At 42.5% G+C, this 12679-nt stretch overlaps 1 protein-coding gene across 1 annotated transcript in view; it reads left to right on the forward strand.

The window, feature by feature from the left end:
- Positions 1 to 12679, forward strand: part of si:ch211-180a12.2 (uncharacterized) — a 61280-nt gene that overhangs the window by 37736 nt on the left and 10865 nt on the right. Inside the window, exons 11-13 of the mRNA XM_052485738.1 lie at positions 8397 to 8741; positions 8996 to 9274; positions 9680 to 9958. Coding sequence (XP_052341698.1) covers positions 8397 to 8741; positions 8996 to 9274; positions 9680 to 9958 — 903 coding nt within the window. The remainder of the gene's footprint in view (positions 1 to 8396; positions 8742 to 8995; positions 9275 to 9679; positions 9959 to 12679) is intronic.

Below are 12679 nucleotides of genomic sequence, written 5' to 3' on the forward strand. Positions count from 1 at the left end.
ACTATTGTAAAGTGGCTGTTCCACTGGATGTCATAAGGTGAATGCACCAATTTGTAAGTCGCTCTGGACAAGAGCGTCTGCTAAATGACTTAAATGTAAATGTAAATGTAAGGTTCACCTTCCAAAGGACAACAACCCTAAGCACACAACCAAGAAAACACAGAAGTGGCTTCGGGACAAATCTCTGAATCTCTGTCCTTGAATCCGATCGAACATCTCTGGAGAGGCCTGAAAATAGCTGTGCACAGACACTCCCCATCCAACCTGACAGAGCTTGAGAGAATCTGCGGAGAAGAATGGGAGAAACTCCCAAATACAGGTGTGCTAAGCTTGTAGAATGCTCTAATCGCTGCCAAATGTGCTTTTTATTTGACCTTTTATTTAACTAGGCAAGTCAGAAGGCAAAAGGCATCCTGAAGGGATGAGGGCTGGGATTTAAAAATAATAATAATAATAAAATCAAAATATAGGACAAAACACACATCACGACAAGAGACAACACAAAACTACATAGAGACCTAAGACGACAATATAGCATGGCAGCAACACATGACAACACAGCATGGTAGCAAAACAACATGGTAGCAACACAACATGGCAACACTATAACATGGTAGCAGCCCAAATCATGGTACAAACATTATTGGGCACAGACAACAGCACAAAGGGCAAGAAGGGAGATACAACAATACATCATGCAAAGCAGCCACAACTGTCAGTAAGAGTGTCCATGATTGAGTCTGAATGAAGAGATAAAACTGTCAAGTTTGAGTGTTGTAGCTCGTTCCAGTCGCTAGTTGCAGCGAACTGAAAAGATGAGCAACCCAGGGATATGTGTGCTTTGGGAACCTTTAACAGAATGGGACTGGCAGAACGGGTGTTGTATGTGGAGGATGAGGGCTGCAGTAGATATGTCAGATAGTGAGGAGTGAGGCCTAAGAGGGTTTTGTAAATAAGCATCAACCAGTGGGTCTTGTGACGGGTATACAGAGATGACCAGTTTACAGAAGAGTATGGAGTGCAGTGATATTATGTGTCCTATAAGGAGCATTGGTGGCAAATCTGATGGCCGAATGGTAAAGAACATCTAGCCGTTCGAGAGCACCCTTACCTGCCTATAAATTACGACTCCGTAATCTAGCATGGGTAGGATGGTCATCTGAATCAGGATTCGTTTGGCAACTAGGGCGAAAGAGGAGCGATTACGATAGCGGAAACCAAGTCTAGATTTAACTTTAGCCTGCTGCTTTAATATGTGCTGAGAGAAGGACAGTGTGCCATCTAGCCATACTCCCAAGTACTTGTATGAGGATGCTACCTGAAGCTCTAAACCCTCAGAGGTAGTAATCACACCTGTGGGGAGAGGGGAATTCTTATAATCAACCCACATGACCTTTGTTTTGGATGTGTTCAGAACAAGGTTAATTAAGGGCAGAGAAAGCTTTTTGGACACTAAGAAAGCTTTGTTGTGGAGCGTTTAACACAAAATACAGAGAGGGCCAGCTGAGTATAAGACTGTGTCATCTGCATATAAATGGATGTGAGAGAGCTTCCTACTGGCTGAGCTATGTTGTTGATGTAAATTGAGAAGAGCTTGGGGCCTAGGATCGAGCCTTGGGGTACACCCTTGGTGACAGGCAGTGGCTGAGACAGCAGATGTTCTGTCATTATACACTGCACTCTTTGGCCTGGTTTGGTAACTAATTTTCTCAAAGACCCTCAGAGACACCAGTGCTCCTTAGCCGCCCACAAGAATGGAATGGTCTACTGCAGGTATTCCCAAACTGGGGAATGCCTTCGGGGTACACCAAATAAAAATATATCATATTTTCCAATGGGGCTATACATTTGGGAGAGGTTTCTTCTCGCCTGAGTAGCCTCGTTTCACTGGCAAAAATTTAATTAAACCACCTAGTGTTCAGCGAAATAAAAACACAATGTCAAATACAGGTAGCCTAGGCAAATAAATAACATCCAATCACATTAACCGTTACGCTCTCGCGGGAATTTCACTACTATATATAGCCAAACGTAGCTTCTGCTCATTCCGTTTGCTCGAAAATGGATAAATGGTTAAAAAAAAAAAGTAAGGCCCGCGTCCATAGAGACACATACCAGCTCTACTGGTAGTACTGCTACTACCAGCAGTACTACACCTGCACCTGTCAACGACACAAGTTGTTCTGCTTCTACGAGCACAACCAATGCTAGCATCAGTAATTCTACATTTGTTGTTAGCCTGTTCGCATGGACACTGACAGTTGTCAATCTGATGGAGCCGAAGAGCTACTACCAACTTACCCGGGAAAGCATCAAACAACAGACAGGGACGTTGGACCATCGAAGAGGAGCAAATATGATGAGAACTACATTGATTTGGGGTTCACTTATATTGGGAGTAGTGGCTTTCCTCAGCCAGAGTGTGTTTATATGTGCAAAAGTACTATCTCACAACTCGATGAAACCACTCTTGTGCAGACATTTAGAAATAAAACATGCCACTTTGAAAATAAGCCACAGGAGTTGTTTGAGGGAGAACTAAGACTACTTTTGAGTAGTAAGACATGTATAAAAGCAACAGATACCATTAAGAAGGGCGAGAAGCGTTTTGTATGATGAGCAACTGAGTGGCTAGGACAGGCAAGACTCATACCATTGTGGAGGACTTAATTATTCCTGCTGCCGTGGATATGGCTGGGACAATGCCGGGGAAAAGGCCCCAAAAAACTATACAGACAATGTCTTCATCAAACAACTGTTTCACGACTCATCAGTGACATGGCAGGAGATGTTGTGAAACAATTACTTGTATAATTTCTGCACTATGGAATGATATGGGCAGCGACCATGTAACACTTTTACAACATACCGTGTGCTGGTTATCAAGAGGTAAAGTATTGACACATTTTTTTAAATTGAGAGACGAGCTTAAAGTTTTCTTTACTGACCATAATTATCACTTGTCTGACCGCTTGCGTGATGACGAGTTTCTCACACGACTGGCCTATCTGGATGATGTTTTTTCTCGCCTGAATGTTCTGAATCTAGGATTACAGGGACTCTCCGCAACTACAGTTGAAGCTGGAAGTTTACATACACTTTGGTTGGAGTCATTAAAACTAGTTTTCCACCACTCCACAAATTTCTTGTTAACAAACTATAGTTTTGGCAAGTCAGTTCGGATATCTACTTTGTGCATGACACAAGTAAGTTTTCCAACCATTGTTTACAGACAGATTATTTCACTTATAATTCACTGTATCACAATTCCCATGGGTCAGAAGTCTACATACACTAAGTTGACTTTGCCTTTAAACAGCTTGGAACATTCCAGAAAATGTTGTCATGGCTTTAGAAGCTTCTGATAGGCTAAATGACATCATTTGAGCCAACTGGAGGTGTACCTGTGGATGTATTTCAAGGCCTACCTGCAAACTCAGTGCCTCTTTGCTCTTGACATCATGGGAAAATCAAAAGAAATCAGCCAAGACCTCCAAAAAAGTATAGACCTCCACAAGTCTGGTTCATCCTTGGGAGCAATTTCCAAATGCCTGAAGGTACCACCTTCATCTATACAAACAATAGTATGCAAGTATAAACACAATGGGACCACGCAGCCGTCATACCGCTTAGGAAAGAGACGCGTTCTCTCTCATCAAGATGAACGTACTTTGGTGCGAAAAGTGCAAATCAATGCCAGAACAACAGCAAAGGACCTTGTGAAGATGCTGGAGGAAACAGGTACAAAAGTATCTATATCCACAATAAAACGAGTCCTATATCAACATTAATCTGAAAGGAAGAAGCCACTGCTTCAAAACTACCATAAAAAAGCCAGACTACGGTTTGCAACTGCACATGGGGACAAAGATCGTACTTTTTGGAGAAATGTCCTCTGGTCTGATGAAACAAATATAGAACAGTTTGGTCATAATGACCATCGTTATGTTTGGAGGAAAAAGGGGATACTTGCAAGCTGAAGAACACCATCCCAACAGTGAAGCACGGGGTGGCAGCATCATGTTGTGGGGGTGCTTTTCTGCAGGAGGGCCTGGTGCACTTCACAAAATAAATGGCATCATGAGGTAAGGAACATTATGTGGATATATTGAAGCAACATCTCAAGGCATCAGTCAGGAAGTTAAAGCTTGGTTGCAAATGGGTCTTCAAAATGGACAATGACCCCAAGCATACTTCCAAAGTTGTGGCAAAATGGCTTAAGGACAACAAAGTCAAGGTATTGGAGTGGCCATCACAAAGCCCTGACCTCAATCCTAAAGAACAGGCCTACAACCCTGACTCAGTTACAGCTTTGTCAGGAGGAATGGGCCAAAATTCAGCCAACTTATTGTGGGAAGCTTGTGGGAGAAAAAAAAACATTTGACTCAAGTTAAATAATTTAAAGGCAATGCTACCAAATACTAATTGAGTGTATGTAAACTTCTGACCCACTGGGAATGTGGTGAAATAAATAAATGCTGAAATGAATAATTCCCTCCTACTATTATTCTGACATTTCACATTCTTAAAATTAAGTGGTGATCCTAACTGAACTGAATTTTTACTCTGATTAAATGTCAGGAATTGTGAAACTGAGTTTAAATGTATTTGGCTAAGGTGTATGTAAACTTCGAACTTCAGCTGTATATTCAACGTGCGGGACAAAATTCAATAAAATGCTAATTAATTACTTAAAAATCATACAATGTGATTTTCTGGATTTGTGTTTTAGATTCCGTCTCTCACAGTTGAAGTGTACCTATGATAAAAAATGACAGACCTCTACATGCTTTGTGGAAGTAGGAAAACCTGCAACATCGGCAGTGTATCAAATACTTGTTCTCCTCACTGTATGTGAGAGTAGATTCTCGGCCCTCACTAGCATGAAAACTAAATACAGGCACAGACTGTGTGTGGAAAATTATTTAAGACTAAGATTCCCTCCAATACCGCCCAACATTGCAGTTACATGCATCCTTTCAAGCAAACCCTTCTCATTAACCTGTGGTGAGTTATTCACAGTTTTCAACAAATAAGGTTTAATATGTAATATGGTTAAATAAAGAGCAAGATTATTGATTATTATTATATTATTATTTGTGCCCTGGTCCTATAAGAGCTATTTGTCACTTCCCATGAGCCAGGTTGTGACAAACTCACTCTCATTCTTATGTTTAATAACTGTGTCGTATAGTGTGTGTGTGTGGCAGGCTTACAATGAAGGCAAAAAAACAACATTTGACCGTCTGCTGACCCTGGTTGAATGTTTGAAGGGGTACGGGACTATAAAATATTTGGGAACCACTGGTCTACCGTATCAAAAGCTTTGGCCAAGTAAATTAAAATTACACCACATTGCTTAGAATCCAGGGCAATGGTGACCTCATTGAGGACATTTTAAGGTTGCAGTGACACGGAGCGGAAACCAGATTGCATACCAGAGAGAATACTATAGACATCAAGAAAGCCAGTCAGTTGATTATTGACAAGCTTTTCGAACACTTTTGATGAACATGGCAAAATAGGCCTATAACAGCTAGGATCAGCCCCTTGTAATAAAAGACGAACCGTGGCTGCCTTCCAAGCAATGGGAACATCCCCAGAGAAAAGAGACAGGCTTGGCGATTATAGGGGCAGCAGAAAGGGTCTAAACCATCTGACCTAGAAGTGTTTTGGGGGTCAAGTTTAAGGAACTCCTTTAGCACCTCGGACTCAGTGACTGCCTGCATGGAGAAACTTTGTAGTGTGACAGAGGGAGGATCATCAGGGCTAGTTGCATTAGAAGGGGTGGGAGATGAGGAAATGTTGGATGGGCAAGGAGGTGTGGCTGAGTCAAATAGGAATCCTGACTTAATGAAGTGGTGATTTAAAAGCTCAGCCATGTGCGTCAGTAACAACCACATCATCAACTTTAAGGGATATGGGCAGCTGTGAGGAGGAGGGTTTATTCTCCAGGTCTTTAACCATTTTCCAGAACTTCTTGGGGTTAGACCGACAGAGAGAGAACTGCTCCTTATAGTAACTAACTTTGGCCTTCCGGATAGCCTGAGTGCACTTATTTCTCATTTGCCTGAAAGAGAGCCAGTCAGCCTGAGTATGCGTGTGCCAAGCCTTTCGCCAAATGAAATTCTTGAGGTGGAGTAACTCTGCAAGATCACTGTCGAACCAGGGGCTGAACCTGTTTTTAATTCTCATTTTCTTTATGGGGATGTGTTTGTTTACAATATCAGTGAACATATATTTTTTTAAAGGTCCAAGCCTCTTCGAAAGACGGGATCAAGCTGATTCTATACCAATTGAAAGAGGCCAGGTCATGAAGGATGGCTTGATCATTAAAGTTTTTTAGAATGCATCTACGACAAATCAGGACATGTTGTTTCACTGAGCAGCCATTATGAACACAGGCTGTAAAATAGTGATCACTAAGGTCATTACAGAAAACACTAGACTAACACCTAACAGGATTATTTGTGAGGATAACATCGAGGAGAAAGTCAAAATTGGGGCTAGTAACAGTAAATGGGCCAGGGTGTAAATGCACATTTCCAGATATCATCAACACTAATACAATCAATGCACAGCAGAGGACAGGGAGTGCTGTGCTGATTTATGACATTTGAATGTGCATTAGATGGAAACGATCATATTATACAGCAATTTCATCAGGTAACATGAATGCAAAGCCGGCGAGACATGGTTCGAATAGGATGGGAGGCCAAGAGTCCATGTAACCAATAGAGAGTCAGAGTACCGAGTGTGGGAACAAACAATCTGTCCCACAGTTGGGTAAACAAGAAAGTTCATAGTCAACAAAGCATGCAGGAGTCATGAGGCAAATAGCAAAATACACAATACATTTTTTTTAACGACTTGGGGCTAGCCATTGTAAGTTCAGAGTCACTCGCCCCAACAGTGCCTGTGTGCTGGAAGCGAACGAAAGCTCGGGAAAAAGGGGGGAGTGTGGTGGGGGTCCTTGTACCAGACGGGGGGAGACAACTAGGGCAGAGGGAGAACAGATCGCCAGGTGGAATCCAAGCAGCAGTGCAGCAGGCAACGGGAGTAGGTGTCACACCCACTTGGGAAAAGCTTTTTTCTGGAGGCAGATTTCTTGTAGAAAATTTGCTGAGTAGAGTGTTGGCGGCTATTTTGCAAATGACATCTCCGAAGTCAAGGATCGGTAGGATGGTCAGTTTTACGAGGGTATGTTTGGCAGCATGAGTGAAAGTTGCTTTTTTTGCGAAAGCCGATTCTAGATTTAATTTTGTATTGGAGATTCTTAATGTGAGTCTGGAAGGAGAGTTTACAGTCTAACCAGACACCTAGGTATTTGTAGTTGTCCACATATTCTAAGACAGAACCGTCCAGAGTAGTGATGCTGGACGGGCAGGCAGGTGTGGGCAAGGATCGGTTGAAGAGCATGCATTTAGTTTTACTTGCATTTAAGAGCCATTGGAGGCCACGGAAGGAGAGTTGTATGGCATTGAAGCTCGTCTGGAGGTTAGTTAAGCGTGTCCATTGAAGGGCCAGAAGTATACAGAATGGTGTTGTGTGCATAGAAGTGGATCAGAGAATCACCAGCAGTAAGAGTGACAACATTGATGTATACAAAGAAAAGAGTCAGCCCGAGAATAGAACCCTGTGGCACCCCCATAGAGACTGGCAGAGGTCCGGACAACAGGCCCTCCGATTTGACACACTGAACTCTATCTGAGAAGTAGTTGGTGAACCAGATCATTTGTAGTCAGCAGTAGGGGAGTGATTGCTTCCTGCAAGAGCACAAAACAAATACATTTCTAGATATCTTTGAAAAGCTTTGTCTTAATGGGGTACTGTTGTATTTTGAGGTGGCCTTGAATAAACTAAGTAGCCAATAGGCAGAGGGTAGCATCATTTGTCTGATTCTCTGTAGTAATGGTATCAGAATAATAATGCATTTTATTTGGTAAAGTGGTTTCTTCCAAAAAAAACAACACAACATTTTCAGTCGCCTCCTTGTCTGAAGGACAAGTGGATAAACAGGTTAATGTCAACCCCTGCATGTTTTCTTCAAAGGTTTCATTGAATGTCGGGCTAAATTGAACACCACACATTGGCTGCTACTGTAGGCTGAAAGATAGAACAGCTATTTCCATGTTAAAATGTTATGGGAAGCTTTTATTCCATTGTTTTTGATGGTAGGCCACACTGGTTAGACATTATGATCAAATAGCCACAGTAGCCTACATGGCTGTTAAAACTGTAATTTAAAGCGGGTACAGCCTCAGTGGTCACAGTAAACGTGTGCTGGAAGTTGCACAGAATGTTCAATTTTGCGCTCAACAGACCTGAAATTTGCTCAGTGTAGAATTTTTTGAACATTGGTCCACTCATCTTCAATTACATCTTGTTCCTTGCAGGTTTCATAAAGAGGCCCAATGTGTCCGAGATCATCAGCTCTGCCTCCTTCCCTGGTCAACATTTGACATTGGGCTGTGACATGACTGGGTTCTACCCTCCAGGCATCTCAGTCACCTGGCTCCATCTGAGAGAAGGAGAGGTGGATGACCGAGAGGAAGAGGTGATAGAAGGAGGAGAAGTCTGGGGGCCCCTGCTGAGCGGTCCCAGTACCTACCGTGCCAACGCCACTCTGAGGAAGAGGGGAACAAATGAAGAGAAGGAGAGTGCAGGAGGGGTGGTGTGCCGAGTGGAGCACTGTTCGCTGGAGGAGCCCATCGAGAGGCGGTGGAGAAATATTCTTATCGGTACCTGTCTCTCTTTAGTCTACATTCATGTAATGTGAACATTGTTAGTATAGCCTTCATTTAAATGTTGTTTAGCAGTACACCAACTGTTTTAAGACTGTAACTGGTCGTATGCACTTTCTTATATAAATGATCAAACAGTATATATATATATATTTGAAAGTATATGTTATATTCAAGGAATTCTATCTACTATACATTTTCAAAATACTTTGACCTTTAATCCTCCCTCTTTCTCTCTCTCTTTTTCCCAGCTGCTCCCTCCATCCCCTCCTCTCTTACTGTCCATTGGACCAGCGAGGGTGTTGGGGTTTTCAATCTCTTGTTGACGGGAGGCCACCCAAAAGCTAAACTGCTCTGGGCAGCAGGGGGCACCACCCTCATACCGCTGGTGTCCAACGAGACAGGCGGGAAAGGAGTGGACGGACAGAGAGAGTTTAGGAGCGTGTGCGCTTTGGAGAGATCCACTTGCTGGATCAGTCAGACAGACGGAAATGGTCAGATGGACAGTCGGAAAAACGGACACACACTTAGTGGGTTTTTATTAACACTAGTGAAACAGTACCTGTCCATGTTAGAACTGGATTGTGTTCATTAAGCATCGAATGGAAGGAAAAGGACTGAAAAGGGAGGGACTACAAGCATTTGTCTAATAAGAAACGCTCATTTAGTTTTCAGTTTCAAAAGTATTTGCAATGATTTGCCTTGTTGAACATCTCCCTGTTTCGACCCAAGCTAATGCTATTGTGGCTAATTAAGTCACGGTCATGTGTGCTTATGCAAAGTCATTGCGCCTACGGTTTAAGTTTAAACATTAGCTGGAAGTGTGCAACATTTCATAAGCATATTCATTAGTAATACAAAATCCCATGCAGTACTTGTACATGCATTCACATTTTATCCAGTAAAATGACTAAATATCTCTTTATATCTATTAGTGTCTGTAGAAACAAAATCCGCAGTCGCTGACCCCGAAACGGAAGGAATAGAGTACATTGACGAAAGAGACGGAGAGAACAACAACGTGGAAAGGAAGGTGACGCAGATGGAGGTGGAGGATGAGAGTAGGGAAGAGGAAGAAGAAGGAGTGGAAACGTTGCACATAAACAGGGTGAACGTGAGAAAGGGGCCCAGAGGGGAGGAGAGAGCACGACTGAGAGTGAGCGTGGAGATCACCCACCCAGCCCTTAAGCTACCTGTGCACCGAACATGGACAGGTACTGTATTACACTGCTTATCCTATAAAATCATTCAAATGTAATATTTCTATACCATATCACATACAGGCCTATCCAATGAAACTTATACTGTAACATTGCTATATGCTGTCAAAGTAACAGCATATATGAACTAAATGGTAACTTTAAAAGTAAAGTTGTTCGGCTTGCTTTAGCTCTTTACAAGTATTTTTGTGCTTATGGAAGAAGTTTAAAAAGTTTTACTTTACTATTTAAAGCAAATCATACATATAGACAAAGTAAAATATTTGGTCTAATTATTTTTGATAGACTACTATATCAACCTTTATTTCTTTCGATTGTGTGGCAGTTAGATCGCAAAAATGGCTAAACTACAGTTGATGCGTGTGCAAACTGATACAAGAAAGATACAGAACAAAGCGATCTTCTGTCAGAAGATGGGAATAAAAGGCAGGATCATGTGGACAACACTCTTAGGAAAGCAAAGCAACTCAATCATTCATGCTGTGGGTTTCAGATAAATAGATGCGCGATTTACTTTTGTGAAACGTTTAGTGTAAATAAAATTTGATTTTAGTTGAATGATGATGTAATGAAAATAGAGCGTTACGCTATTTGTGGAAAGAAATATGATGGTGCATCTAGTGATGGCAGCTCTTTAAAAGTATTTTTGTGGTAGTTGAAGAACTATGTAGAATAGGTTTGTACATTGCATTCGGAAAGTATTCAGACCCCTTGACTTTTTCCACATTTTGTTACATTACAGCCTTGTTGGTTTTTTTCGTCATCAATCTACACACAACACCCCATAATGACAAAGCAAAATCATTAAAATAAAAACTGAAATATCACATTTACATAATGTGATTTACACCCTTTACTCAGTACTTTGTTGAAGCACCTTTGGCAGTTAATTACAGCCTTGAGTCTTCTTGGGTATGATGCTACAAGTTGACACACCTGTATTTGGGGAGTTTCTCCCAGTCTTTCCTGCAGATCCTCTCAAGCTCTGTCAGGTTGGATGGAGAGCGTCACAGCACAGCGATTTTCAGTTCTCTCTAGAGATGTAAGATAGGATTCAAGTCCGGTGTAACGATCTGAGTGTAGTGGGTGAGAAGTCAGGCGCAGGAAGCAGAGAGTTCAGGGGAGTGCTATTTTAATGCACAAAGAAACGGCGAACATAAGCCAACCCCACGAAAACACAGGGCGTAATGAACAAACAAACGCCCCAAACAGGGGGACTTAAACTGTCCAGGAAAAAACACAAAAATGGGAAAACACGAAACCCATAGATGTGCACACAAGTACACCAAACAGACGGTCACAATAATTAATCCCGCACAAGGAACCAGGCGGGCCGGCTGACTAATAAAGCCTCACTACTATATTACCTAACTCAAAACAGGTGCACTCAATAAACACGTAAGGAGGGGGAGGAAATAATCAGTGGCAGCTAGTAGGCCGGCGACGACGACCGCCGAGCGCCACCCGAACGGGAAGGGAAGCGTCCTTCGGTCGGAGTCGTGACATCCGGGCTCTGGCTGGGCCACTCAATGACATTCAGAGACTTGTCCCGAAGCCACTCCTGCGTTGTCTTGACTGTGCTTAGGGTCGTTGTCCTGTTGGAAGTTGAACCTTCTGGAGCTCTGTCAGAGTGACCATCGGGTTCTTGATCACCCCCCTGACCAAGACCCTTTTCCTCCGAATTGCTCTGTTTGGCCTGGCAGCCAGCTCTAGGAAGAGTCTTGGTGGTTCCCAACTTCTTCCATTTCAGCATGATGGAGGCCACTGTGTTCATGGGGACCTTCAATACTTCAAGGGACCCTTCCCCAGATCTGTGCCTCGACACAATCCTGTCTCAGAGCTCTACGGACAATTCCTTTGACATCATGGATTGGTTTTCGCTCTGACATGCAAGCTGTGGGACCTTATATAGACAGTTGTAGGTGTGTGCCTTTCCAAATCATGTCCAATCAATTAAAATTGACCACAGGCGGACACCAAGCAATTTGTAGAAACATCTCACGGATGATCGGTGGAAACATGCTGCACCTGAGCTCACTTTTGAGACTCATAGCAAAGGATCTGAATCAAATCAAAGTGTATTTGTCACGTGCGCCGAATACAACAGGTGTAGTAGACCTTACAGTGAAATGCTTACTTACAGGCTCTAACCAATAGTGCAAAAAAAGGTATTAGGTGAACAATAAGTAAGTAAAGAAATAAAAACAACAGTAGAAAGACAGTGAAAGACAGTAGCGAGGCTATATACAGTAGCAAAGCTATCAAAGTAGCGAGGCTACATACAGACACTGGTTAGTCAGGCTGATTGAGGTAGTATGTACATGTAGATATGGTTAAAGTGTCTATGCATATATGATGAACAGAGAGTATCCGTAGCGTTAAGAGGGGTTGGCGGGTGGCGGGACACAATGAAGATAGCCCGGTTAGCCAATGTGCAGGAGCACTGGTTGGTCGGGCCAATTGAGGTAGTATGTACATATGTACATGAATGTATAGTTAAAGTGACTATGCATATATAATAAACAGAGAGTAGCAGCAGCATAAAATAGGGGTTGGGGGGGCACACAATGCAAATAGTCCATTAAGCCATTTGATTACCTGTTCAGGAGTCTATGGCTTGGTGGTAAAAACTGTTGAGAAGCCTTTTTGTCCTAGACTTGGAACTCCAGTACCGCTTGCCATGCGGTAGTAGATAGAACAGTCTATGACTGGGGT

This window comes from Oncorhynchus keta, chromosome 3, assembly GCF_023373465.1.
Source record: "Oncorhynchus keta strain PuntledgeMale-10-30-2019 chromosome 3, Oket_V2, whole genome shotgun sequence".
Classification (NCBI taxonomy): Eukaryota; Metazoa; Chordata; class Actinopteri; order Salmoniformes; family Salmonidae; genus Oncorhynchus; species Oncorhynchus keta.